Source organism: Simochromis diagramma, unplaced genomic scaffold, assembly GCF_900408965.1.
Source record: "Simochromis diagramma unplaced genomic scaffold, fSimDia1.1 OVJJ01000293.1, whole genome shotgun sequence".
Classification (NCBI taxonomy): domain Eukaryota; kingdom Metazoa; phylum Chordata; class Actinopteri; order Cichliformes; family Cichlidae; genus Simochromis; species Simochromis diagramma.
In genome coordinates, this window is record NW_024386801.1 from 20052441 (window position 1) to 20080392 (window position 27952).

The following is a 27952-nucleotide window of genomic DNA, read 5'->3' on the forward strand; positions in this document are numbered from 1 at the left end:
CGCAAGAAGCGTGTGGAAAAACCAAGGCGCAAAATAACTGCCCATGAACTGAGAAAAGTCAAGCATGAAGCTGCCAAGATGCCACTTGCCACCAGTTTGGCCATATTTCAGAGCTGCAACATCACTGGAGTGCCCAAAAGCACAAGGTGTGCAATACTCAGAGACATGGCCAAGGTAAGAAAGGCTGAAAGACGACCACCACTGAACAAGACACACAAGCTGAAACGTCAAGACTGGGCCAAGAAATATCTCAAGACTGGTTTTTCTAAGGTTTTATGGACTGATGAAATGAGAGTGAGTCTTGATGGGCCAGATGGATGGGCCCGTGGCTGGATTGGTAAAGGGCAGAGAGCTCCAGTCCGACTCAGACGCCAGCAAGGTGGAGGTGGAGTACTGGTTTGGGCTGGTATCATCAAAGATGAGCTTGTGGGGCCTTTTCGGGTTGAGGATGGAGTCAAGCTCAACTCCCAGTCCTACTGCCAGTTTCTGGAAGACACCTTCTTCAAGCAGTGGTACAGGAAGAAGTCTGCATTCTTCAAGAAAAACATGATTTTCATGCAGGACAATGCTCCATCACACGCATCCAAGTACTCCACAGCGTGGCTGGCAAGAAAGGGTATAAAAGAAGAAAAACTAATGACATGGCCACCTTGTTCACCTGATCTGAACCCCATTGAGAACCTGTGGTCCATCATCAAATGTGAGATTTACAAGGAGGGAAAACAGTACACCTCTCTGAACAGTGTCTGGGAGGCTGTGGTTGCTGCTGCACGCAATGCTGATGGTGAACAGATCAAAACACTGACAGAATCCATGGATGGCAGGCTTTTGAGTGTCCTTGCAAAGAAAGGTGGCTATATTGGTCGCTGATTTGTTTTTGTTTTGTTTTTGAATGTCAGAAATGTATATTTGTGAATGTGGAGATGTTATATTGGTGTCACTGGTAAAAATAAATAATTGAAATGGGTATATATTTGTTTTTTGTTAAGTTGCCTAATAATTATGCACAGTAATAGTCACCTGCACACACAGATATCCCCCTAAAATAGCTAAAACTAAAAACAAACTAAAAACTACTTCCAAAAACATTCAGCTTTGATATTAATGAGTTTTTTGGGTTCATTGAGAACATGGTTGTTGTTCAATGATAAAATTATTCCTCAAAAATACAACTTGCCTAATAATTCTGCACCCCCTGTAGTTACATCGTAAGGTTTTAAAAACTGAGCTTTAAAATGAATAGTGGTAATAAAAACCGAGCGAGGCCAACAATTATCACTGCCTTTTTTAGGGGCTTGTTCAGATTAAATAGAACAAGATACAAAGCATTAAAACGTGTTAAAAACACAAGAGCCTTATTAAACGCAGAGTAGTTTGGACCTGGAAGCAGGGTTCATATGTCATCACTTAAAGACCAGTGGCAAACCAACCAAACAACCTAGTGATGTCACGTTCTATACTGGCACAAGATGGTGCTTTAAATGCTCTAAAAACGTTAACTTTAAACACTTCTTGAATCCAGCTTTGCAGACACTGCTAAATCCGTGACAACTGCTCTTTCTGCCTGGCTGCTGAATGTTGTTACTGTATTGGTTGATGTGTTTTATTCCTAAGACATGCAGAAAATATAAATATAAAAAATGTAAATGACTAAAAAAGGTAGGCATGTATAACTATGGTTCATCTCTAAAACACCAAAGAAAAGAAAATAGTTTGAATTTGATGGATTAAAGAATAAATGATGCTTTTAGATGAATATGGTGGGCATTTATTTTGTTTGTTTTGTCATTTTGAGTGGGTCATGAGCTAAAGGCAGGCATGAATAGTGTTCACCGATAATTTGTATGATTTGTTCTGATCTGTTTGGTATGACAGATGTGTGCAGTCAGCCGTCCCAAATCAGCCTTGATGGCGTGAATACTCAGGGTCTGATAAGCTGTCAATTACAGAGAAGTGCTTTGAAAAACATCACCTACAAGGGTTTGAAATCACAAGAGAGAAAAAAAATACTTAATATGTTTTGAAATAATGGCTTATTAAAATCAGGGCATGAGAGTTGATAGACTTGACAATAATTTGTTGACACATATTTTTTAATATTTTCAATTTAAATCATTTGTGCAGCGCTTTTTAAAAAATCCTCCTCACGTGTAGGTTCAATAAAATATCTGCAAGTTGAGGAAACTCACAGTTTTAATACATGTGATTTACTTACTGTACTGAACACTGTACATTTTATTTACAGCTTCTATAATCAACTTAAAATATTACAATTGATCAAATGACTTTCTGTGTGTCAAAGGAGTAACTCAGTGAAAAACCCACAGTGATTTACTGGTTGGCTGTGCTGACCCTGTAGGTTCAGCACTTTACCTACTGGTACTTATAAAGTGTTTTTTTTTTTTACTCTAACTGCACTCAAAGCACTTTTGACTACAAATGACATTCGCCCAGTCACACGTTCATGCAGGCGCTTTTTCTGTACCTAAGTGCTTTGTCTAATATTTGCACACACACTCACGCTCCGATGGACACATCAGAGGCAACTCGGGTTCATTGTCTTGCCCAAGGATACTTCAACATGCAGACTGGATCCACCAACCTTCTGATTATTAGATGGCCTGCTCTAAGTCCTGAGCCACAACCGCTCCCACTGTGTAGTCAAGTCATTTGTGTAATCATGGGTTGGGTCACAGGACCTGCATTAAAGGCTAGACTCCACCCCTGCACCACATGGATTACATCAGATTTTACAAACCGATTATTTACTTTATATTATGTGTGATGTGATGATTCCACGACAAATCTTAGAGTACGACACTTGACATAACAACAACAACCATCAACAACCAATAACTAAGCAAAAGCAGCAAATCTTTACTCCTGTTGTCATGCAAATTACAAGTTATCATTATCACACTATTTCCTCTTTTAAGGTACCTCACTGGCTCAAGCTGTATGATAGCTACAATGATTTTTAACATCATGGGAGTCCACCCATCTGATTTTTTAACCTTTTTATCTTTTTATCTAATACTAAAATCAGCCCATCAACAAAGACACTGGCATAGAGATGGAGAGGGTGGAAATATCAGGTCCCCACCCAGACATTTAAATGGCTAATTGCTGTTCTTCAGTGCACGAGTGAAGTCAGCAGCAGTGGAAAATTTGTAATGAGCAAAATGTTCAAATATGAGCTGATGTTATGCATCAAAGGGGTGTGTGAGAAAGTGTAATAGACATATAGCTGAAAGCAAATTATTTGCTACGGTGGGTTTCAGGATTCCTCTGAGATGGTTCGTCCAGCTCTGCTACACACCAAGTTAAGAACATAGACTGTATTTAAAGGATGGATGTAGGCACTGTGACATCATCCTTTGGTTTGTAAAGCCCAGTTTTGAAGCCTTGAGATTGGTGTTTGGAGGGGAGTGGAGTGCTAAGTTATTATCTAATGATCACAAAGCTTAATTAGCAAATTGCATAAATAGACTACATGCGATCAAATATGTGCCATACTGCAAAAATAACATACTGAAAAAATAATACTGGGTCCTGGAGCACTGAAACAGGAGCAAAGACTTCCTTGACAGGCTGTTGGTATAATTAAGCAGTATGCCACATATTCAGATAATTTATGTGGAGGTGAAGTGAAGATGACCTGTAACCTGTCACTTAAGGCGACCTCATCTTTAAACTAGATATAAATGGTTGAAAATGTACCCTTGTATGATTGCTATGAAGCCTTTGTTAGCTTTTAAGAGTACCACACTGTAAACATTAATTTGTTTCTGCAAAGCTCAACGATATCCATGGGGACTGACTTGCTTTGCAGAAACAGCCTCATTTTTACATGGCTTTACTTTCTTAGCCCTGGAGCTTGCTACTTGGTTAAAAAAGCGAGAGTGGATTAAAAGGTAAAGACACCTGAGCAACCTGAATGTGTAATCAATACTTACGACTAATGAGAGCTGACAGTATTGATCTTACAATTTGGCTGCAAAGAGCGTGTATGTGTGTGTATGAGTGGGCCAGGAAGTGTCTTATCAAAAGCATCCTGAAAGCGGTCAGCTAACTAATGGCCAATACAGACTTGCTGTCCAGTCTGTCGTTTCTTATCTCACAGTGAAATAGCTTTATAGAGGCATGTATAATAAGATAGCTGGCAATCCCAGGTCTGCTGGTTAGAATGACAAACATTGGTATAGGTGGACTTTCCACAGGAGTGAATAAAATGAAGCAAGGTTCCAGTTGCTCTCTAAATGTAGTAAGAAGGATAGCATAGAGTCTATTTTTATGTCCCGAGTACCTTGGCAATGATGCTGCAGAGCTGAGGTCCATCCTGGGTTAGGGACAGCAGGTTGCTAATGGCACTACCAATGGTATGAAGGCTGTCCGATGATTCAATCTGCTTGATCAGAACCTGCAAGGAAATTGACATCTTTATCATTTTATTCACAACTCAACACATTTCAAATCATCACTTTTGACGACATGATGCAAAAATCTGTTTCTAGTGGCTCATTAATACTGTTATGGTATCAGCTGTGTCATCTTATTTCGATACAACCACTGGATAGCACAAACATGACAGGCATTTCTAAGTCTATTTCTATAAGTGTGCAACAATCAAGGGACAATTTCTCTCCTTCTTATCTGACCCACACATGGAGTGTAACTATATATATACATATATATGTGTGTGTGTGCTTGGATCCAAAATATTACTATACACAGTATCTGTTTTAACGGCATCACAGTCAGTGTTGCTTAAAGTGGGACAGAGAACAATAGACTGCATTTATAGGATTGACTGATTGGTTGATTGACATAATATTACTGGCAACTTTTCGTGTTGCCCCTAACTCTCTGTCTAGAAAAAAAAAGAACTAAGAGTAGCCAGCAGTATCTGCAGGACTGTACACCATGATTAAAGGCACTTGTTGCAATTACCCACCACAAAATTTAAATGATAGCCTTCACCACCAGGTGGAAGCATTTTACCAGTAGGTAGGTATGTGTAGGTACTTTAATTACAATTTCTTTCCATTTATATTTTAAATTGTCTGAAATGAGCCTGTTAGTTCTCTTTAATTCTTTTAGTTATACAAAAATTATTTATCTACATGACACTGTAACGATGATCTATTAATCGGGGGGCTATTTAGGGTTTTGTTTTGCTTTGGTTCTTTTCCTCTCAGCGTACTCTTAGGTGGAGATGGGCAGGTTCTGCTGTGGGACTCCACACTTCAGCGAACACACCTTTTAGGATTCACTCATTTCCATCCAGTACTTAAGGACCAGCTCAAGCTCACATTCTTCTCCAGATTGTTGTTGAAAGTAGCCGTGGTGATCAGGCTCCTCGTGCTAACTGTAAGTCACAAACTATGTATGTTCCTTGTGGAAATCTTGGTCTTCCCCATCGCCAAAACTCTCTTCTTTCTTTTGATCACTCCAAAACAACAAACTTTGCTAAATTCAACCCTGAGATTGTTTGGCTCTTACTTCAGAGTTGAATTATTTACACCACTGATTACAACACTCTTATAAATTAGGCAAAGCAACACCTCAACCTATCAGCAAAATTATAAACACATGACACTGCAGAGCACACAATGGAATATGCGCAAATACAGAAACTACATACCCGGATCTCATTGGCTAAAGCCATGTCAATCATGTTGCTGAACGAGTCACTGACATCTGTAAGGATCTCATGGATGGCCTCCCTCATGGATTTCAGGAAGAATTCATCGTCAGTGTGAAGGCACCTGTGGGTGCAAATCAAATGTTTGATTTAGAAAAACAAAGTAGTTGTTTGGGAGTTTTTTAAATTACTGCATATTAACGTTGTAGATTTTACCTCTCTGTAATATTAGTCAGCTCCATACACTTTTCCAGCAAAGACTTCTCATACTACAACAAAACATGCACATTTAAGTGGTCAGACCTCCACAGTTCTAAACATAAATGGCCTGTCAGTGGGGTATAACTGCAGGTATTTGTAGATAACAGATAAGCAAATAATGTTCAGTAATGTAAGCTCAGCTTATGTCAAACAGCTCCAGTTAAAAAGAAACATTGTTCAGTTTTTTTCATTACTGTAAAATGGGCACATTTTTATGTATGCAAACCTAATTTTCAAAGTCAACCATCACCTTCTGCATCTCCGGCGGTGTGTTTCGAGCTGCACTGTACTCATGTACCAGTGAGCGAACATGGCAGTTTGCCCGTACAGCCGTGCTGTGGACCCTCTGCCAGCGTCCCTTCTCCAGCCGCTGAAACATCTTTCCTAGCTCTGTGCTGACCACCAAAGCTCGGCGAAGGAGCGTCTGCAAGTTGTTTCTAGCCACGTGGTCCCCTGCACCAACCCCAGAGCCCACAATCAGCTCTCCCTGCTGAGAGTCCTCCTCTACCCCGATGGGTTTGGCCTGGAGGACACACATGCACTCTACTTCCGTCATGTGACGGAGGTCTTCCATCCACCGCTGGACCGAGTCAACCTGAAGAGACTGCGCACGGGTACTGTGGGTGAAACAAACAGAATAATAGATTAAAAAATGTAATCTAATGTAAAAGTCTCAGTGTGAACAGGACTTTTTCTTAAACCAGAGGCAAAAGAACTAAGAGCAGGGATGTAGATTTAACACAATTTCAAGGAATCCCCTGTTTTCCCCATGTTTACATGCTGCATGTTCTCATTTATAACTCCAGCTTCGACCAAAAGTGAATCAGCAATCCTGAAGACAACGGTGTCCCAATTTTTGGATTTTTGTTAGTGATACAACAGCGTTATTCAGCTTGTTGTGTATATCTGGTCCATTGCAAACAAAATGAAGGAAGATGGCACAGACCATTTTTCTATTGCCATCTATTGATTCTTTCCCTCCTTGTTTGCTCAGACTAAATCGACAGCAACTGGCTCTTTGGTTTCTCATTATTAATTAGAATATCGAATACATATTGCTAAACAAACACTGCTACATACATGAAATGAATGTGCACTGGTTACTATGTACTGAGGGCAGTGTCATGTTAGAGAGAACATCATTAATGCTGACTGTCCTGCCTGCTATTCTGTAGCTTAAGCACATTTACATGAAAAAAGTCTGATCATCTTTGCCTCCTCCACAAGAAATAACATGGGTAATCAGTGGAAAATTAAGGAAATTCAAATTGGTTGTTAGGAAGCTTACTTGTCTGTGCCACCCTTGTCATCTCTATACAATTTTCCTGTTGTTTTTTCCTTTTTTCTTTGGAAAAAGTACATGATGTATCATTAATCTCTTATGCCAAAACAAACACTGCTAATCCCTCACACAAACATCAATTGTCTTTATCCCATCATGGCCGGTGTATCTGCTCTGATGCAGGCTACTCATTATTGGATAAAAGAGAGGACAGTGTTTGAGTCAAAGATGGAACCTGCTCACTTCAATACTGACCACCTGGTTTGTGAGTCAGAAAATGATCTAGCTAACAAACACAAACTGTACACCACCACTGGACATGGGTTGGAGTTCTTGCTCCTGTTGGCAAATCTTGCTGCAATAAATATAAGGTGAGCTGATATAAGGTGACAGCTTAAATTTTAGTTAGCTAAAACTCACCTCCAGCAAAGAGTTTTTGTTTTGTTTTTTTGGTAGTACTTGCATGTGTGTATTTCATTCTTTGTGAAACATGACAGATTGAAAACTTTTGAAGAACTCCTTGCTCATAGGGGGTGATTGTTGAGTTTTTCTCTGTATGTATTAGGGTCTACCTTACAATATAAAGCGCCTTTAGGCGACTGTTGTTGTGATTTGGCAGAATTGAAATGAATTAAATGGAAATAAATTTAAAAAAAAAACCATGAAAAATAATGATGCTCTAAATTATGTTAAGTATATTAAAATGGGTTTCAACAGAGCAAATAACTTACATATGTAAGTACGTAAGTATGTTTAAAAAGAAAAATCTAACCCAAAATTACAAAATTTCTTAAGGAACCAGCGAGCCTCGACACATCAATTGGGAACCATCATCAATCCTTATGTTGGGTGAGTGCTGAGTGTTTGTATATGTGTGCATGAGGGTGGGAATGCATGTTTGTGTCTGTGTGTGCCTGTTTGTCTGTGTCTATATGTCAGGTCGGGTCTTAGACTCCACCTCTCTGGGAACTCCCAGGCCCTCCAAGGCCTATCTCCCCTCACCACACTCCCTGCCGGTGACTGATGCCCTCAGGGGTCGGTGCATTGGTGGTTCTTGGTGTCCGGGGCTGGGCACTCAGGTATGTACCGGCTCACTCCCGGTGGCTACCTGGCGGGGCCTGGCGCCTGTTGCTCGGTCAGGCCTCCTCCGGGGTGCGGGGGGCCCTCGGGCCTCCGGCCTCTGGGCCTCCGGCCTCTGGGCCTGCGGCTCGGTTCACTCTGGTACAGCTGGCTGCCGGCAGAGCCGGCGGGCACGCCGGTGCAGCCCCCTCTAGCTTCTGCTCGGTGGCTACTGGGTGACGCCTCGTCTGGGGATCCTCAGCCCTTCCCATGAGGGTGGCACGGATGCCCCTCCGGTGGTCCTCCTTGGACTCTCGCACTCTGAGGCCTCTGGATGTCTGGGGCCTGGATCTCCTCCATGCCTGCTTCATGCCCTGGGGGACAGGGCTATGGCTCGCTACATCCTCTTGCAGACCATTACATGTGGAAACCATTTGAATACAAGCGCGCTGATCCACACAGGTGTGCACACGGGTGTTCACTGCTCGTAGACTTAAATTACACCTTTCTTGGCTGCTACTTCAAAGCACATTGTGCGCTGTCTGTCCTGTGTGCTGCACAACAACATTGAATATTTAGTATTTACTGCTGTTTACATTTAGCTAGATTAATGCGATGGTGTTGTGTTTAGTATGTTGCTTTGGGTTGTTTTTTTTGCTTGTTTTCTATTCTTCTTCTCTCAACAGGTGATCCAGGAGATTTTTTTTTCTCCCCCCCTTTCTCACTGTCCCTCTCCCCTTCTGTTTTTCTTTTCCTTCCTCTTTCTTTCTCCCTTTCCTATCCCTCACTCATGTCTGTCCCGTCTGTAACATCTGAAAATAAAATATAATAAATAATAAAAACAAAGGTCGATCAAATGGACCAATACGGCAATGCCACGATGATCCATTTGGCAAAGTAAATCCATTGGGTATCCTTGTTGGTCTTCAGACAACAATTCTGATGGCTAAAGAACCAAATGGGACAGGCAAAAAAAAAAAAAAAAATTGGGAACCATCCATATACCATATAGGTTATACATGTAAACTCCAGTATCATGATAAATCAGTCACTGGAGACTACAATATTCAGTTCTAAAATACCCAAATCAATAATGTGTTGTCAAGGTCAGTTATTCACAGATGATAGCCATCTTCTGTCCTCATTAGTCTAATCCCTCGTTTCCCCTCAGGATTGTGATGGCTTTAAGAAGCAGCTTTACTGAGCAAACACTCTCCCCACTTCAATCTCTCCCAGCAATGACCCTAATGAAGGGAGGCTTAAGGGGGCAATCCAGAGGCCAGCATCCCACGAGGCAAAGCTCCCCGAAAGAGGATGGGTCGATGGCTACAACAGCCACCTTTGCTTTGAGGGAACACAGAGAAAAGGGTCTGAAGATGAATATTTTCCTCTTGGCTCTTGACTTGACTGCAGTTTGAAATGGCAACTGGCGACACATGTTGGGATATTGCACTGGTATTGAGTATTGGCTGATATCATCTGAATGAAGCACTGTTGTGTTTACATTTAGAACAAAGATTTGTCATTGAACAGCAGCAGCCATCATTATTAAGTGATGTCTTCGAGCTATGCAATGACCTTTATATTTTAGCAATAGCCGGTTACACAAGAATAAATCCTTAGCAAGCCACAAATCTAATTATAGCTAATCTTATATTAAACATGATTGGAGGGCAGATGTGTGCTAGGGAATGGAACAGCAGATTTATATCACATTCATTTAAATTTTGAGTCGGCTACGAAAGACAAAGCATGTATGTTCTGATAAATATACATTCAGTGAGTCATCTGCCAACTGGGGATGGGGAGCATCGCGGCGAAAGATGTAAAATGTGCAGGCTGTAGAGAGAGGCAGCTCAGTGGTTCGAAACTCTGAAGCAGAGATAAATCTCATTCATTGTAAGAGAATGGAGATGTAATTAGCTATAAATTTAAACTGGAATAAGTAACTGCACAGAATAGTAAGCATTAATATGCCGCTTACTCTGCTAAGTGGGGTAAAAAGCTTCAGAGTGATCATCAGATGAGATGAGTTTTAGTTTAACTCTACCTAGGCGATTAAAGATATTAATATCTTTAAAATACCACTGAATCCTGTTTCCTGTTTTTTTCCTGCTTATTTGAAAGCCTCTTAAAAACCACTCTAGTTCTTGAAAGGTCCTTTGTTGGAGATTTGTCACGCAGCGGTGAATAACACAGTGATTCAACCTAAGTGGCAGATTAGTCACAAAGCTAAAGGTTTGATAATTATTAATTCTTTTTTTGGGGTGGGGGAGGTTTATTGGATGACAAAGAAACATGAAAAAAAAGCCTAATGGTAAAATGTGAACATTTGAAACTGTTTCCAGAATCTCCTGGTTTCTATCAGTCCAAAAATGTCATTTTAAAACCATTTGCTCGGTTATATCATAGCATCACACCAGGATGAACCCATCTGGATTTACACAACCAATAAAGCCCCGAAACACTCCCGTCATCATATGTTTAAAAAAAAAAAAGCAGATAATAATAGGTTTGTTTTCCAAAGGAGGGGAAGCGGTGCACTTCAGCTTGCAGGGCATGACAAATATTTACATGTGGGGCCAAAAGAGGGTCAGGCGACAGCAACTCTATTATCCCAGACAGGATGTCTCTGCAGTGATGAAGCATCAGTACTTCTCATCTGCTGGCAGCTGGCTGGCAGAAAACTGAGCAATGGTGGCAACGAAAGAGACAGGAGCTGGTTAAAAGGAGATAGCTGCGTTTTTGTTGCACGATTCTGCTCTTGTCGGTTTTTCATTTTAGTGTTCATTCTGCGTGATGATGAGGTAGGCGGGAGATGGGCTACAGTCCGATGGTGCTAATTCCATTTTTCAACCTATGCATCTTTACGGATAGAAAAACACGCAGTATCAACAGGTTCCGCTGTTTAAAAAACAGTAAACTTGGAGAATGCATAATCTGTTTTTAAAAAATATAAAGTGTAGTTGGTAAAAAAAAAAAAAAATGAGCAGGACAATCTCTGAATGTTAAGATGAGTAGCCGAGCTTCATCAAAAAAAGGGCAAATCCTCTATAGATTTGTGAAGGAGTTCGGGCTGGTGTGCTGAGCTGGTGCGCCACAGTGAACTCACTCTTCCTGTAACACATCAGGTGAGAATTATAACCGGAGCTTTTAGATTATTCCCTCTTAAACTTTTTATGTACTTGAGGCACATGGAGTTCTGCTGCATGAGTCACTGTCAGGCTGCTGCTGTCTGTTGAGCCCCTAAATGATCTATCCCTTAGCTCCACTGCAGATTTATGAAACAGAGAAGCTTGTGACCACAGAGTCAGTTTGCGAGTGTGTGTTCTTGTGCTTTTCTTATTTGAAGAGTTATGTTGGCTTTAGGTTAAGATAAGGGTAAGAGTTGGGCTATGCTCAGTCACAAACAGTCTGTTTGATGTTTTCTCACAGGGAAATCGTCATGGATGTTCCAAACTGCCATGCTCAAAGGCGAATGAAAAGCCAGCCGCCGTGGTACTCGGTTGTTGAAATAAAAAGCGACAGAAACAGAAAGTTAGAGACAAAAAAAATATCAAACCCCACATATCCACTTCACATGAAAGTGAGTGTGAATGTCATAGTGTTGGTTTTGAAAAGTGGGGTTGTGTTGAGGCAAGAAGATGCATTATGTATGTACTGTTTTTTAGGAAGGTTTTTTGCATGTTTTTATTTTAAAGGCACTTTTTTTTTCTCTCCATGCAAACGCGATGCCAGTGATAGAGGCTGCCATCTTTTTCTGATCATCTGCACGATAACTTTATAAAAATAAAACAAACTAACTGCATATTAGTTTACAGGCTTGCTTGCTAGACATCAAGGATACTTCTCAACAAGTTGAAAATTATATGAATATTTGACCTATATTAGCAGCCTCATAGCCAATTTTCATTGTACATCGACCTAAACTAGAAAAACTGTTTTACAGCAGTGTCACACACCATTAACTATTGATTACAGGCCAGAGCTAATTATAGGAAAAGCTAGGTCTTTATCGTCATGAATAGAGACCTAGCTTCTTCTAGCTTGTCATTCTATTGACACCATGGCATTTGCAAGGAAACCAAACAGGAAGTTGACTGAAGAAGCTAAGAAGACAAAAGAAAAGTGAATAAGCAAGAAGTCAGGTAAGAGCAAATCTTGCACCAGCAAGATTTTTCAAACCAAAGATGGCAGGACACAAGCTGAGTCAATCTTCCTGCTGACAGCAGTTAACACAATACAGTGGGTGTTCACAGTAGGGGGCACCCAGAAGCAAAAATATCAGTTTCATAGTGTTGCTCAAACTATATTAGCCTTTGAAAGTTGAGTTCTGGTGGCAAACTTTTATGCCAAATTCTCATACAAAGGTCAGTGCCTATACAACTTTAGTCAAAGCAGCTGCCAATCACATATGCCATAACATGTCAAAACATTTAAAATACCCTCACTCTGTGTGCTCTACCATCCCAGCAGAAGGAATGTTCTGCTGACAGCTTCGCTTTGCTGAGGTACATCATTACCCACCACAGTGAAAAATGACAAAAGCATCACTTACACGTATGGACTCTCGCCTCATTAGAGGCTGTGAGTCATTTTGTTTGAGGCTAAAAATAGCCATCTCCACATGAAAGCACTTTGTAAACTTTAAACTCTTTGCACCCAGTCTGTGGGTCTTTCACTTGCATCTTGTAGATGGTTACAATAAAAGATAATATAAATGTGCTCCAAATCACAGAGAGTCACAATTCCCACCCTCAATGCTGTATCAGTTCACAGAGAGCTTGCTAGTTAGTGAGAAGCAGACGGGCAGGTGTGAACTCAAGCACGGGAGCACCTGTTGTCACTCAAGTATAGCAGTTATTGTACAGCAGGAGCTAATTTGTTCTTCAGGGCTGGAAGCCTATTAAAAGGCTTGTTCCACATATCGCTAGAGGCTTCAAGTGATTCAGGTACTATGTACAACACTTCACAGATCATGACCGCAGGTTGAGTAATGTCTGCTTCTCTTTGCTTGATGAATGGTCTTCCTACACGTAGAGTAACCCTGCTGTCAGATGCAAAAGGATCACACACAGATGTTTTGAATTAAAGGGTAGACGTCCTCTGTGGCTCAGGAACATTTAAAGGCAGTGTATTACATCAACATGTCTTAAAATACAGACAAATAAGTCTCCTCTGCTTTTACGGGTAAAATCACAAGACACTGAATGAAGCTATACGAACACACAAACAGACACTGACAACTGATTAGTCAAATGACAAAACTGGCATCTCCATTTCCTTTGATGTGTCATTCATCTTTCGAATACGTTTCCAAGTAAAAATGCTATGAAAGCCCTAGTTCCAGGCCGTGACTTCTTGTGGTGTCGGAATAAAAATAAAAACAAAGTTCCAATTGCAAGTTGGCAATATCAACTTAACTTTGAGAGTTTGTTTAATTTGTACTGTTGTATTAGAGGGTAACTAATAGTTGCTGTTCATATAGTGACCTAATTAGAAACGTTAGCACTTACCAACAACCACAGTTATAAACTTACTTACACCAGGCTATATTTGCTAGCAGTAACTAGCAAGTTGTTAGCTAGCAGCTAACACAAAGCTCAGTATAAGTTAGGATTGTGTTCTTTGAACTTATATTTAATGTAATAAATGCTCATACAAAAATCTTTACTCACTTTGTATCATCCTCAGAAGCTGCTTTACTTGCCAAAATCAGCTTTTTGTGTCTTAGACTTCTCCAAAAAATCATCTAAAACAAAATAATTTGTACCTGATAACACACAGACTGCTTTCTCTATAAAAAAAAAAAAATCATGTTATGAATTTACACTCTCATGGTACAAGGAGGAATTTAGGATTAACCAACATCTGGAACTGTCCATTAACTCCAGGCAGTATTCCTGGCATCCTCAGTGTTTCTTGCTTGGAAAATAAACAGCAACATGTGTTGGTTTGTGTCATTATGTCTGTCTGGGATCTGACTGCATTCAGTTCAGATTATTTGCTGCATATTCTTCTGATATGGTAGTCATTTAAGACAGTATAAGCAGGAAGGAGGTCTTCACTGTCGTCCAGTGTTTGGGGTGCATGGATATCACAATCTGATGACTGATGTAATGGAACTAAATGGAAATCTTTCTTAAATACCACAACAGAACCACAGTCCAACTAGGCAGAGGGAATGGAAATGTGGGCAGAGTGAGCTGTTAGATTTTGAGGACCCAGCCATTGTGGCTTTGGCTTCAGCTGAAGGAGGAAACAAGGACACTCTTGTCCCAAACAGAATTAAATATGGAGGCATATAATCAAGTAGGATGTTAATGCATTCCTCTTTAGCTCAGAAACCAGAATATTGCTTAATGGAATCATCTTTTACACAGAAACAGCTTCACTGGGAGGTTTCTATATAATATAGTTTCACTGTGGCAAGAGGTGACAGATGAGCAAAGAAAATGGTTAAGGCATCTGGCTAATGGCACATTTAAATGTACAAGTCACGCCTTGATTTTCTGGGTGAAGGTGGAGCATGTGCTCCTCCTGAAGTAGCACATGGAAAGGGGATATTGTGGCCTCTGACTGGTACAGCTGAATCCTGGCTAGAGAAGCAGACATCTGACTCCCAGATGCTTCAGACAGCCTCTTATGTGTAGCCAAGACTAGATTCTCCTAAGACAAAAAACACAGCCCGTTTTTTCTCTTTTCTTTTCTCTCTCTTTGTCTCAGCTGACTTCTAACCTTAAATTTAATTATCTCAGGCTTCTTAGCACGCCGTGTTAAATGCGCACAACGCATACAAATACAGACATATGTAAAATGCATTAGAATATGATCCATCTCTCTCTCTGTCTCAAACCATCTCCAGTCCATTCATCTTACACTTTGATTTGCTTCCTCATTTTTCTTAGTCTCACACACACTTTCCCCCACATTACTAAAGCCACACTTTTTGACAACTTTTCCAATTTTCCTAAGTGAGCAGCCACAACTCACTTTAGAAATATACACACACAAACAAATATAAAGAGACAGACACTTGGCTAACCTGTTTGCAGTGTAATGACTCGCCAACCACTTTCAGACTGCACCCCGAGGCTTTGAATGTGCAGACAAGCCGATCTGGGAAAAGGTTCTGCTGTGGAGATGTTTGTTAGCTGAGTTCATGTACATGTCCCATCTGTGTTTGCAATTTATTTTAATGCAGTTCAGCCACTTGGCTCGTTTCATCAGCTGATTTACTGACTGTTAGTGCACCGTGCGCAGCACAAATCCAATTTATATTTGAGTCTGTACATGAGACACAGACAGAGATAAGTATGAGACCGTTTTGTCCTTTATTTATGTGCGTGTGTGTGTGTGCCTATGGCGTGTGAGTTCCCCTGATTTAATATCCAAGTGCATTCACTGTGCATCTTCTGAGACGCTTTGCGAACATTAGTAAACACCGAACTGTCAGAAGATATATATTCAAATTTATTTTCAGTGACTGAAATATTCTAAACCACAGATGCTGACAAAGCAGCTTCTGTAATTGTTAAAAGAAAGAAGGGTCAGCATGTGTGACTGTCAGTCGACTGTGAGACAAAACTGTGTGTGATAAGAGCTGATTTGCATTTGAGACCAAAAAGTGGTGGGTTTTTTTTTTTTTTTTTTTTTGGGGGGGGGGGGAGTCAAGAACAGCAGTTTACTTAGAGTTTCATAGTCGTAAAGGTTTGAAAACCTTGAGTTTTCTTTGGAGTTCAGTTAATAAAACACGAAAAAAGAGAAGACGCTAAAAAAAACTGACAGTTGCCAATTTTACATTTAAAAAGACCAGATCTCCAGCTGAACGCTGTGTTGTTGGTGTCTCAACAGTGAGAAGTGATCAGCTGAGAACAGCTAGTGGGTTTGTGCTCCCTGTCACTTCAGTTTCTCACTGCTTGTTACATGTGGACGTCTCTTTTAGCATCTTGGCCACATGTGTGTGTACTACTGTACTATGTATGACTGTGCAATGACAATAAAGAGTTATCTTATCTTATCTATCTTATCTTAATTGAGTACCTCAAATATATTGATCTGGGATCTTCACTGAGGTGCAAATATTAGTATGATCAAACATCAAGTGGAAGATATATCCTAAGGCAGATATGAAGGCTTAATTCAGCAACTCAGGGGTCTGATATAACAACAACAACAATAATAATAATAATAATGTCACCAAACATCTCCTCATGCATTCATCTACTGGGAATGACAAATGACACAACTGCACCCTGTCACTACTGCAAACCTTAATCCCTGCTTCCATGAGAGGTGGCACGCATCTCTCATACCACCTCCATTACACTGCATTACCCGCAGAAGATAAGGGGCCAAAGTATGCTGCTTTTTTGGAGGTTCCATTTGCAGATGAAACAGGAGGGTAGTTTCTTGCTATCAGGTTGGTGTTTAGCTGTGTTTCTGTGCATGAAGGTGAACAGTGCTCTCCACATCTTCACCAGTGGCCGCAATATTAACATGAGTAGTCCTGAGAGACAATAAACTACTGCATATGATTGCTAATAACAAACCATTTGCTTGGGAAATTGTTCTCTCTGATCTCTGGAAATTGTCTAGTGGAACTATCACATTGTCAAAGTTCCTTTAATTTCAGTTCAGTTCATTTTTATTTCAAACTTTTCAAACATGTGCCTTCACAATCATTCCAAAATATCATTCCATTATTTGTTTGAAAAGGAGTAGGCTGAAATATTTACTTATTTGTCCCTACCCCCTCAAGTTTTACCTCTCATTCATTTAATTTTTTTTTTGTCTTAAATTAAATAAACAACATATGAAACATATGAAGTAAAGCAAAACAAAACAAAACATACATAAATCAAAAACAAGAAATTAGCAAGCCCCACCACAGTATAGTTTCTTTCATATGAAAAATACAGAATGTGTATATTTGCAGATACACAAGTTATGGAAAAACAAACAAACAAACAATTTGACTTTTTTTCTGCAATGATCTTTAAACAGCTGGTCCAGATAACATGCAGAATTCAAGGCCTGCATTGAACACTGAGGTCATTTCCGCTTCTCATATAACATCCGCTGTCTTGTATAATCAGTCATTTGAATGATATGTTCACATTGGTGGTGTAGCCTACAAACCGTGTTATTAATATTATTATTCATTGAACATTTGGTCAGTTAAAGAGATGCATTGTATTTTTAAGTAGCAATAACAAAAATAAAAGAATGTCTTTCTTACAACTTATTTCCCCAATATTCACATTTTTCCACATTTTATTTTTTGCTTTCAGCATGAAATTGGGAGAAAAAGTAAAAACCACTCAAGGAAGCACAGCTAATATTGATGAGTGTATTTTTTATTCTTATTAAGACAAAGAAGTGACACATGGAGTGGGTATATTACTGGTGTCATTGTAGCCTTTGTTCAAAGTCCAAACATCAGTGCCTAACCTGCATAAACCAAGTGTATCTGTGCTTTCAACGACCAGACCTGTTGTTAGTACACATGAGAACATTACTTGTTAAAACATGAGGTACAGACCCAAAGTGTGCACACTGGGTTGTTACTTGCCTCATTGGAGATGAAGAGAGTGAGCTGCTCTGTCTGGAGCTGCTCTGAGGACTTGCCATCCTGCCTGAGGCCATCTTACTTCAGCTCAGCACCTGAAATATAGCATGTGCACTGTAAACACCAAGTGATGAATGAATACGAAATATGAGTAACTGTATTCTGTTACAGTTACTGTCTAAAAAGGTGGTAATTAGAATACTGTTTGTTGAAATAAATGGATACACAGCGGTCTTTTCCTGTTTCATATGTTAGGCTATCCCCTCTCTAATTTAATTACACGCATTGCCGGAACCCCCCCCAAAAAAAAAAACATGCAATAAGAGGCTCTAATGTAAGTATCCTATTAATGTTGGTGGCATCACTTACACAACGGACCCGAGGCCAGCGCAGCAGAGACAGCAGTACACGGGCAGGAAGGCATTTTTTACTTGGAAATTCCGACAGCACTTCACATTTAAAGAAGAAAGGGAGAAATCTGACCGTGCAATGCAAACTCTGCCAGCAAAACAGACTCCAAAAGACTTGGCCCTAAAGAAATATCTGGAAGTAAGTTCTTTTTTAAAAACTAACGTTAGCCTACTGCAACTACCTTGTTTTACTTGTGGTAGCTACCTGGGATATGTGCCACTTCAGTATCTTCGATGTACTATTGCTATGTGATTTATGACTATCAATGAAGGCTACTCGCCACCGAGCTAGCATTGCTAGCTGGCCTTAGCTGAGGTTATTTCATAGACTGCAGACTGTTAAGCTTGATAGCATTAACGACCTGCTAGCTGCAAATGATCATGTGCAGTTCTGAAAGCAGTCTATGAACTAACCTCAGCTAACGCCAGTTTAACAATGTTAGCTCGGTGGCGAGTAGCCTTCAGTAATAGTAACAATTCTCACAGCAATAGTACATTCATGCAGTTGTAAAAAGCATTACGATATATTAAGTTATCCAAAGTACTCAGAATATGTTACTCACATTGAGTAACTTAACGGAATACGCTACAAACTACATTTTGGGGCATTTATTCTGTAATCTGTAGTGAAATACATTTTAAAAGTAACCTTCCCAATACTGAATATGTCACCATCAAATTGAATATCAAGTTTAATCAAATGTAGCACTGGAAATGGAAACTTTGCACCACTACACAACATCTTTCAACACACACACTGTGAATATGCTATCACATGATGACACACACGTTACATCCCCCTAGCTGTACTGCTGACCACTGCACTGTCATCCACTACAGTAGCTCCTTATTGATCTACCTCTAAGCTTTCTATTCTTGTCCCCCTCCCCAAGTAATTCAATTATCAATAAACCTCACTGTTTTAAATAGCTTCAAGCTGATGGTGTGCCATGGAATAATATTTCTTATCTTCTAATCTGTTGGCTGGCTGCCAGCCAGTGACTCTCTTCCCTTCTTTGAGCCCGAGCAAGAGGGCTTAAGTGCCCGGAACTTTATTCTGCTGTTTTATTGATGTATCCCATTTAGATTAGTCCATTTTCAATCGGGAGAAGCCACAGATGCCCTCCCGCCTGAACCACACTCTAATCCTTTTAGTTAATGATATCCTGCAGTTGTGTGGTTACAGATTTCGTGTTTACTGCGGAGATATAATTAGCAGGTAGTTACAATGTGAGACGAGCTCTCTCACGCACACAAATACACAACTACCCCGTGTTGTGGAGCAGATTTCAACTGTTTTGCTCTGCCTTTTATTAAATGCTTACAGAGAGCGACGGGATCGATAGACATAAGCTTACAATAAAGTAATTGAGGCTAGAGGGATGTGCGATGCACATGAAGCGTCGCTTATTGAATCCCACGTCAACCTGCTTCATGAGGGCCGCACTGCCACAATTACAGAATATCTGCTGCTTTTAGTCGGGTTTGAAGATCGAGCGGCTGCACATTAACGGGTCAAACCAACTCTGTTTGACTGTTTGCTTCAGTTGCTTCGAAAACTGAGAAATATTTGATTACCGTTGAGTACTTTTTCTTTTTTGGGTGTCAGTAACCTAGTCAGATAAAGAGATAGGCAGACGGATGAATGGGTGGAGGGATAGACTTGTAATACAGACACAAAGCAAAAGTAGAGGAAAAAAACCCACACAAAGAGTAAGATGCAGGAGAGGGGGGGGAAGTGGTAGGAGGGTTGGGGTGGGGAGTATTTTAACTGCAGTCTTGGCATGGCTCCTCTAGGCCCATTTTCAGAGAAAGCATCACAGTGAATCAGAAATTATACCAATACTGTGCCAGGACCATGGAAATCTACTGACAGTAAGCACCCTGTGCTGGGGAAAAGCCCACATCTATTACACTTGGTGCAGTGAGTCATGAAAGTAGAATATCATAGAATGAGTGCTGATATAATTGAACCGTTGGACTATTACAATAGAGGTGCAGATGAATTTTATTGACCCAATAATTGAGCACAGGGTCATAGCCATTAAGTCACAGTTCCAGCAAATTCCATTACATGTGCTTGCGGCTTGTTACAGTGCTCTTCAGTGGATTACCCTACAAATGGAGATGAGTTGTCCAATCAAGCAATTGTCCTGAGCAATTGGAGTGTGCCGCTAAGTGCTGTGTTAAGGACCATTGCACTGAAAGTGATTGCTGTCTGCTGTGAGTGCCCACTGGCTGTTTTTAGACAATCTCCCTTTCAGCCTTGTGGACTGATGTCATTTTGTTATTAGCATTTCCCTGTTAATTTACATAATCTTGTAATAAACGCTAGAAATTTACAGTGAGGTGAAAAAAAACCCATTGGCTCCTTTGTTTTTGCTTATTTGTCAGAGTTCACAGTCATCATCAAACACATTTGAATGATAGACAAAGATAACCTGAATAGATATAATATGCTGTTTTTAAACGATGATTTCATGATTAATTGCTTTTTGTGTTTGTCTGAGCTATTCAGCGGTGAAGTTGCTGTGTGTTTTGGATTCCAAAGCAAAGCAGTTCCCGACCATCACACCTCCACCACCATGGTTGACTGTTGGTATGATGTTGTTTTGATGAAATGCTGTGTTAATTTTACAGGACTCAGACATTTCAAAAGGTGGACTGAGAGCGATAAGATATGGACTAATCTAAATGGGATCGATAAGACTTTCCGTGTACTGTCTATTTTTGGCGATCATCAAGCCTCTGTGTTCTTTGTTGTCAGCAGTGGTTTTTACTTTGGAACTCTCTCATGGATGCCATTTTGGTCCAGTCTCTTTTTCATTTTTCATTTTATGAACACCGACTATAACTGAGGTAAGTTAGACCTGTTCTTTAGATTTTGTCCTGGGTTCTTTTATGAACTCCTGGATGTCTCTCCAGGTTTTCTCCATTTGTGGATAATGACTCTCACTGTGGTTCGCTAGAGCTATAAAATGGCTTTTCTGGACTGACAGATGTTGGTGACTTTGTTTCTTATTTGTTCTTGAGTGTAAATCAGAGCATGATGTGTTGCTTTTTGAGATCTTTTAACCTACTTCAGTTTGTCAAACACGCTCTCTTTAGGCAATTTCTTTATTGAACAGGTCTGGCAGTAATCAGGCCTGGTTGTAGCTAATAAAATTGAACTCGGGTTTCCCACAAATGTGTTTAGTCACAATTAATTCATGATTTTACAAAGGGAATAATTACTTTTTCACATAGCGGCAGGTCAGGTTGCATAGTCGTTTCCTCTTAATAAATAAAAATGATTATTTAAAAACTGCATTTTGTATTTACACCAAATTTATCTTTGTTAAATGTCTTTTTTGAAAATAAAATAAATAAGATTTATATCTCTGTGCTGCATTGTGCACAGATGCTGCAAGTGCTACAGAAACTTGAGTTCTGTGAGCAGATGGTCAGGTTTGACTGTATCCTGGCTAATTTTTTCTTGCTAGGGTGGACATTTCTTTTCATGTCTGAGCTGAAACCTGAGTGGCCCAACAGGTTTCCCCATTCAGCTGCAGTTTTAGGTAAGCCAAACAAAGGACAGCTCTGTCTCAGCCTCATGTCACATGCCGGGTAAAATAACAACCACTTAGTGACTTGTGCGTGTCAGAGAATTCACTAGGGTGTGCCTTTCAGATTTACTGCAGCATTCGTATTTATTCTTTGCATGTGTGGGAATTTAGAGGACTTTTAAATGTGGTTTGTGCTTGTGTGCATGTTTCTGTCACTTGCAGTTTTCCAGTCCTGTATCTGTTTCAAGTTAATGTCATGCCAAATCTGTACTAGCGAGAGCTATCTTGATTCTTTGTTACTGGCACACTGGAGCCGTTATAAATTCTGTTTGTGAATATAAAACCAGTTAAAAGGGACAAAAGTAATTTTCCAAAGTGTAAAGACTTGCAACCTGAGTTTCAAAGTCAGTACTGATTCCTCCCATTTGTCTAGACCAATGTAATGTAATTGTTTGATAGTTGCTGACCTAGGTAGGAAGAACAAACCCCCCCCCTATCAACCATGCCTTTTTCTTTCGTAGCCCCTGTGCTATTTCAGTTTGTGTGCAGGAAAATGGTGGAGCACGTAAAACCTTTGAGGAGTGGGGATACAGACGTCAGTTTTACTTTTAAAAGGATAAGAGCGTGATGGTAAAGCGCAAACTTGACCCAGGACAGAAAATAAAACTGAAGCTCTTTGCACAAACACACAACGCTAGCAAAGAATCCAAGGTGGTGTTAGAGCTGAGGTCACGTTCATGTCTCTTTGGGTTGGTTGTCAACTTGACTGTGTGTTGTCAGTTTTGTGTTCATACGTGAACGTTAAAAGAAATATCATCCGTGTGCCCTCACTCAGATTAGGGATATGTGTCCGTGTTCAGATCATGTTACTGACTGACGTGAAAGTAATGTAACGTATTGCATTACTTTTAAGAACAGCAATGCTGCGTAGTTTATTTTTTAAAACTACAGCTATGAACATGTTTTTTGACTCAGATGAACTCAGCATATGTGCAGAGTAATATATCACTGTATACCAACTTCTCCCTGTGTGCTCTCTATAACTTCTACATCACTGACTAAAAATACATTTCCAGTCTTTCTAGAATATACTGTGGTAAAGCAGAATGCCTGTTGCCAGATTCTTGGTAAAACCACTAAATGAATACAAAAACTGCTCTGCAGAAAACAAAATACCACAGCACTGCGGTTTAGCTTCGGTGTTGTGCCAACAACAATGAATTTCTGTTCGACGCAAATACAAGAAACTGAACTCTGAGGAGAAACAGAAGAAACGAGCAAAGCCACTCACCATCTTGAGAGGCCAAGATCAGCTTGACTCAATGTGATTGTGTTCAGGACAAACTGAGTCATGCTGCGTAATCCAAATTTAATGTCCATGATGTTTCAGGGATCCGTCATTGTGCAGCCCGTTCCTTATGGCTTGGCTTTATTTTGAAATTGCCAGTGATTAAATACTCTGGCTTTTTCTCCCACTGCTCTCTGAAACTCACAGACTGAAGAAAGCATATAATATGTGAGTTTCTTTTGGACGCTGGTCTTTAAATACAGTGGACATGCTCTGTATCAGCAAGTCAGCCATGCCGTCCTGCTCACGTCCTATCATTGAGCTGAAGACTGGGTTCACAGGAGGAGACAGCGGTTACAGTCTCACCACAGAGCTGTCATGTGGAGAAGAAAACTGAGCAGGATGGGTACTGTATGAGTGGCTGGGTGGGAACAAACTGGAAGCTGGCTGTGCTCAGCCATGGGCCCAGCATTCCTATCCCACACACACTGGGCAGGCTTAAAGTGGACCTTGTTTTTAGACAGAGAGAAATCCATAAAGGGTGACGGAGAAGGTCTGATGCGAACTAAGCATTTGGTGACTTAGCAAGTATATTGCAAAGTTTAACTACATTAGACTATTTTGTTATCAATAATTAAATATTTGCTAATGTATATATGTATATTGTTGTATTTTCTTTTTCTTTTTACACATATTTTAAATCTTACAGTAAGATTTAAGCTTCATTAAGAAACCCCCCGCCTCATTATCCATGTAGTGATAATGCCGTGCTCAAACTCTTGAGCTAATCAGACAGAGATTTATGCCAGAATAATCTGGCTGCAGTTGACTTAAACTGATCCAACAGAGTAGAGTAAAACTTTTTGGAACAATTATGGAGCTAGAGAACAGCAATAGCTTGTTTAACACAACTGGAACTGTATGTTTGTATACCGAAAATGGTGCCGATTGCTTCAGTCATGACTTCCTGTGCTGCTCTGTTCTGTGAAAATGATCTTTACAAACTGGAATCACAACAGTCACAAAACCAGAATTTCCCACATGATCTATTAAGTAATTTAAGCTTGTCTAAATAATTTGACAGGATTTCACAGCTCATAAATTGCAAATTATCCTCCAGTTTGTCCTCTTTGGGGTAAAGTATGTAAGAAAACTTGTATATTTGTTTTGCACAGCATTCTATAAATAATGATTATTAATATTACTATTGTTTCTTTTACATGAAGCAGATTTTGAAACTGCATACTTTACTCTCCAGACACAACCCTCTTGTCCGCTATCTCAGTCTGAGTCTAAATGCAGGGCATTCCACAGATAACATTAGCATGACATAGCCGCCTATTTTTAATGTGGATTCTGTAAAAATCCACATGTGAAGCATGTTCTTCTGGGACAGCGTGGGAAACCTTAGCAATGCTGAAAATTTTCATGTCCAACTTAAAAATAAAAATACACCAAACTGTGCACATTACCAAATTTGCATTCAACATGTTAATGGCCAAAGTAATATTAGTTGAATTAACTTTTCCAGCTCTCTTGTGATAAAGGAAAGTTTGTTCTCATGGTCTCATGTTTATTAGTCTTTATATACTCCTATATTTTTACTTATGTCACTGTTATTTCTGCTGTTGCTCTGTCTGGTTAGATTTAAGTAGGAATACATTCAAAAATCATCTTTTTTGAGCCGTAACTGACAATTAACTAACTGAAAAAAAGGGCACATCTTGCACTTGCCAGTCAAAATGTGGAACAAGGGATAAAAATGCTGTTCAGTCACACATACAGAGGGACACCTGGTCACGCTATTCATAAGTGATCCATAAAGTCCAGCTTTGGTCTTTACCTTGAAGGATTTATTTTTGTGAAAGCCTGAGTGATTCTAGTGGTATGCTTACACTGAGCTTTGTGTGTGTGTGTTCCATCTCGTAGGGATTTGTTTATTTGGTTTGACTTGTTATGATGTGAGGTGTCATTTGAATTGCACCAAGAGAAGAAAAATTGACTTTATCTCTTTTCTAAAGTTAACTGGATGCCAGATTTTAAGATCTATTCATCGTACAAGCAACTTTAGAGCTTTTCTGTTTATGAGTACTTGATTTACTTATGTGGTTTTACCTTTCCAAAATAAACTAGGGTTTCCACTGTCATTAATATCAAGTAGATAAAACTTTAATCCATCCCCTTTGATATTATCCCGCATCATTCACTACAAAGCTTCCACTGACACCTGAGAGTTGTTTAGCACAATGAGCATTAAAGCCATTCCTTGACAGTGCTAACTGCGGGTAAGAGATCTGAATGACCTTCTCAGCAAGCATTCTGGCCTAAAGCCCAACCTTGTTGCGACCATTCCTCCATTCAGCACTGTTCAAAGAAAAGCTCACAGCCAGAACCAAGAGGAATGTCTCTTCTGAAACATACAGAGATGGATGACAAACCAAAGTCCTACATTTACCACTGTGGAAACATTTTGTGTTTAGAAGCCGTAGCGTTTCGAAACTGCAAACACAGCAAGAGTGGTCACTTGGAGGCACCTTCCTAGCAATAATGTGGGAGTAATGTGTCATGAGATAAATCTGATATTAACAGATTTTTCTAATCATTTTGTTCTCAGCCAGCAATGAGAATATGTGTAGGTCTTACACTGCTAACTGCTGCAGATTAGCTATATGTTTACCAATTAGCTCCAGTCTCTGTTCTAACTTTGATTAGCTTCTAGTGTACAGAGGGATCTTAGAGCTTTTTTTTCTGAAAAAGATTTTTATTGCTGTGCATAAAACATATAAACAACAAGCAGAAACTGTATACAGCTCTATGAACTCAAAGAGAGCTGCAGGTTTTTCTGATCTTTGACTTCACTGGAAAAGCAGCTGCACCATCTTTAGGCATTGTCGTCCCCGTACTCTGTCAACATGAAACGGCTTTATTGATTTCACCATCAGTCAAATCTCGCGCAGAGGGAGGTACGTTTGAAAACTTCAGCAGCTACCGCATCTAACTCCATGACCCCCCAACAACTGTGTTCTTGGCATGTAACAACACATGCAACACACAGCATCGGTGTGGGGCAGCTAGCAGAGAAATTTGCCTTTAAAGACACAAGACCCCATTCTGCAGCAGAGCTATTGTTGCTGTGCTAATGATAGAAAAACAGTGTCAACATCCTGACATGTTTCAGGGGACGGTGACAGGGCTTCATGAGCGTCACAAGTTTGAGTGTGACACACCGTGATGTCAGAAATAAATGTGTAGGAGGACAGAGTGGAAGCACCGTTCCACTTTCCATATATTTTTATAACAAAAAGTGGCTATTCAGTGTGAAGAGTGAAGAGAGTTGAGAAAGTGGTGGGGATGGTGAAAAATGGGTGATAGGTTGTGGGCAATACAGGTGCTGCCACAGAGCTGTAAAAACACTTCTGCTACAAACCTCCTCACCAAAGAGAGTTTGTCTGATTCAATACTTCTTTAATCAGACAAACTCAAATTATTCAGACGTGATGTACTGACACTGTTTTGAACTTGTATGTGATTTGCTTCATTAAATTTCACCAAAGTGAACATAACATATTTGTCGTAGTGGTTTCATCTTTGGACAGTGCAACAGCATTTAGCATTAAGGTAATCAAGGTAATCAACTAATCAAATGACTGTAGGAATAAACAAGCCTATGTACTAATACAACATGCCAACAAGAAGTCAATAGGAGTTATCTTTAAGGTTTCCAACAGTTAACTGGGTATGTTAAGCAGATTCTTTCTAACTGATATGTAAAGAAAAGATGGGAGAATTAGAAGCAATAGAAAGGTTACATAGCAGACATATAAACTGCAGTTCCACTACTGATAGTTACACATAATACAAGTATTAGAAAGTTGACACCAATTGGAAGGTGTTAGAGTGTCATTCAAGTCTTTGTAACTTAAAAATCCGTTTTGGAGCAGGAATGATTGGGATATCGTTTAGCATCTGTCACCAGCCTCTACAGACAAGATCAGTTTAGATAGCATGTGATATTCTCCCTCAACGGCGTACCTTGACAGGAGAACCACAGTTTTGCTCCATTGTACTTCCGTCACTCATACTGTACCCAGACCCGGAAAAAAGAGTTTTCTTACTTTTTTAAGAAACTATCAGTTGAGCAAAAAACTTAAAGGATATTCAGAAAAGAAGTTGAAAAATCCTTTTGTATTATTTGCAGAGAACAGTGTGGCTCTTTCCAACTTAAACCTCAGTTACCATTAAAGCTACTGTTAGCAGTTGATATAGTAAAAACATTCCATAAAAAGTTCACTGGAAATCAGGTCAATTTTTTTGTCTAGTAAATCATAATTATCCTCAGGAGTGTCTGCATACATGAGTATGAGATATGAAAACTTCCTTCCCCAAGGACATACTTCTGACTGGAATAATGTGAAGATGTCCTTGTAAGGCCAAAAAAAAGGAACAGTATGTTTGGGCCTGAGGTCATTCTTTCCTTTGGCATAATATTATGGAAGTTAAATTTGCTGCCCTCCTGATGTTTCTTGGCAACCGTGTGGCTTATGGAGAATTCAGATGGGGTCAAGTTGCACACGCACATTTGCACAGACCTGTAGCCAGAGTTGTGGTCTAAGATCAGCCACCCCATTAGATGTCATGCTAATAAATGTAGACAGATGACAGAGACTGATAGCTCCTACACGTCACAGCAGCAGTAATCACAGCAGCTTCCTCAGGCACCAAAGGAGCTATTTGCCTCCCAAAAAGATTACATTCAGCTGGATAAATAACTACACTGCTTCACCACAAGTCTCCTAAAGTGAACACACCATCTTCTTGGTTGGACACTTTATGGTAAGCTATAAAAGTACCCATAATTCTCATTTTCAGAGGGGAAAAAAGATGACAGCAGC

At 39.9% G+C, this 27952-nt stretch overlaps 1 protein-coding gene across 4 annotated transcripts in view; it reads right to left on the reverse strand.

Annotated features, from left to right (window-relative positions):
- Window positions 1-1165: 1165 nt before the first annotated feature.
- Window positions 1166-27952, reverse strand: part of LOC120730205 (protein inscuteable homolog) — a 35833-nt gene continuing 9046 nt past the window's right edge. For 2 of the 4 annotated variants that reach the window (XM_040026430.1, XM_040026432.1), the window contains exons 2-6: window positions 17821-17912; window positions 6156-6522; window positions 5861-5913; window positions 5645-5768; window positions 1166-4420 (exon numbers count right to left, since the gene is read on the reverse strand). In XM_040026430.1, coding sequence (XP_039882364.1) covers window positions 4292-4420; window positions 5645-5768; window positions 5861-5913; window positions 6156-6522; window positions 17821-17894 — 747 coding nt within the window. In that variant the 5' untranslated portion in view covers window positions 17895-17912 and the 3' untranslated portion in view covers window positions 1166-4291. Of the gene's footprint in view, window positions 4421-5644; window positions 5769-5860; window positions 5914-6155; window positions 6523-17820; window positions 17913-23063; window positions 27948-27952 lie in introns of those variants that run through there. The other 2 variants (XM_040026431.1, XM_040026429.1) reach the window with 2 other exon arrangements.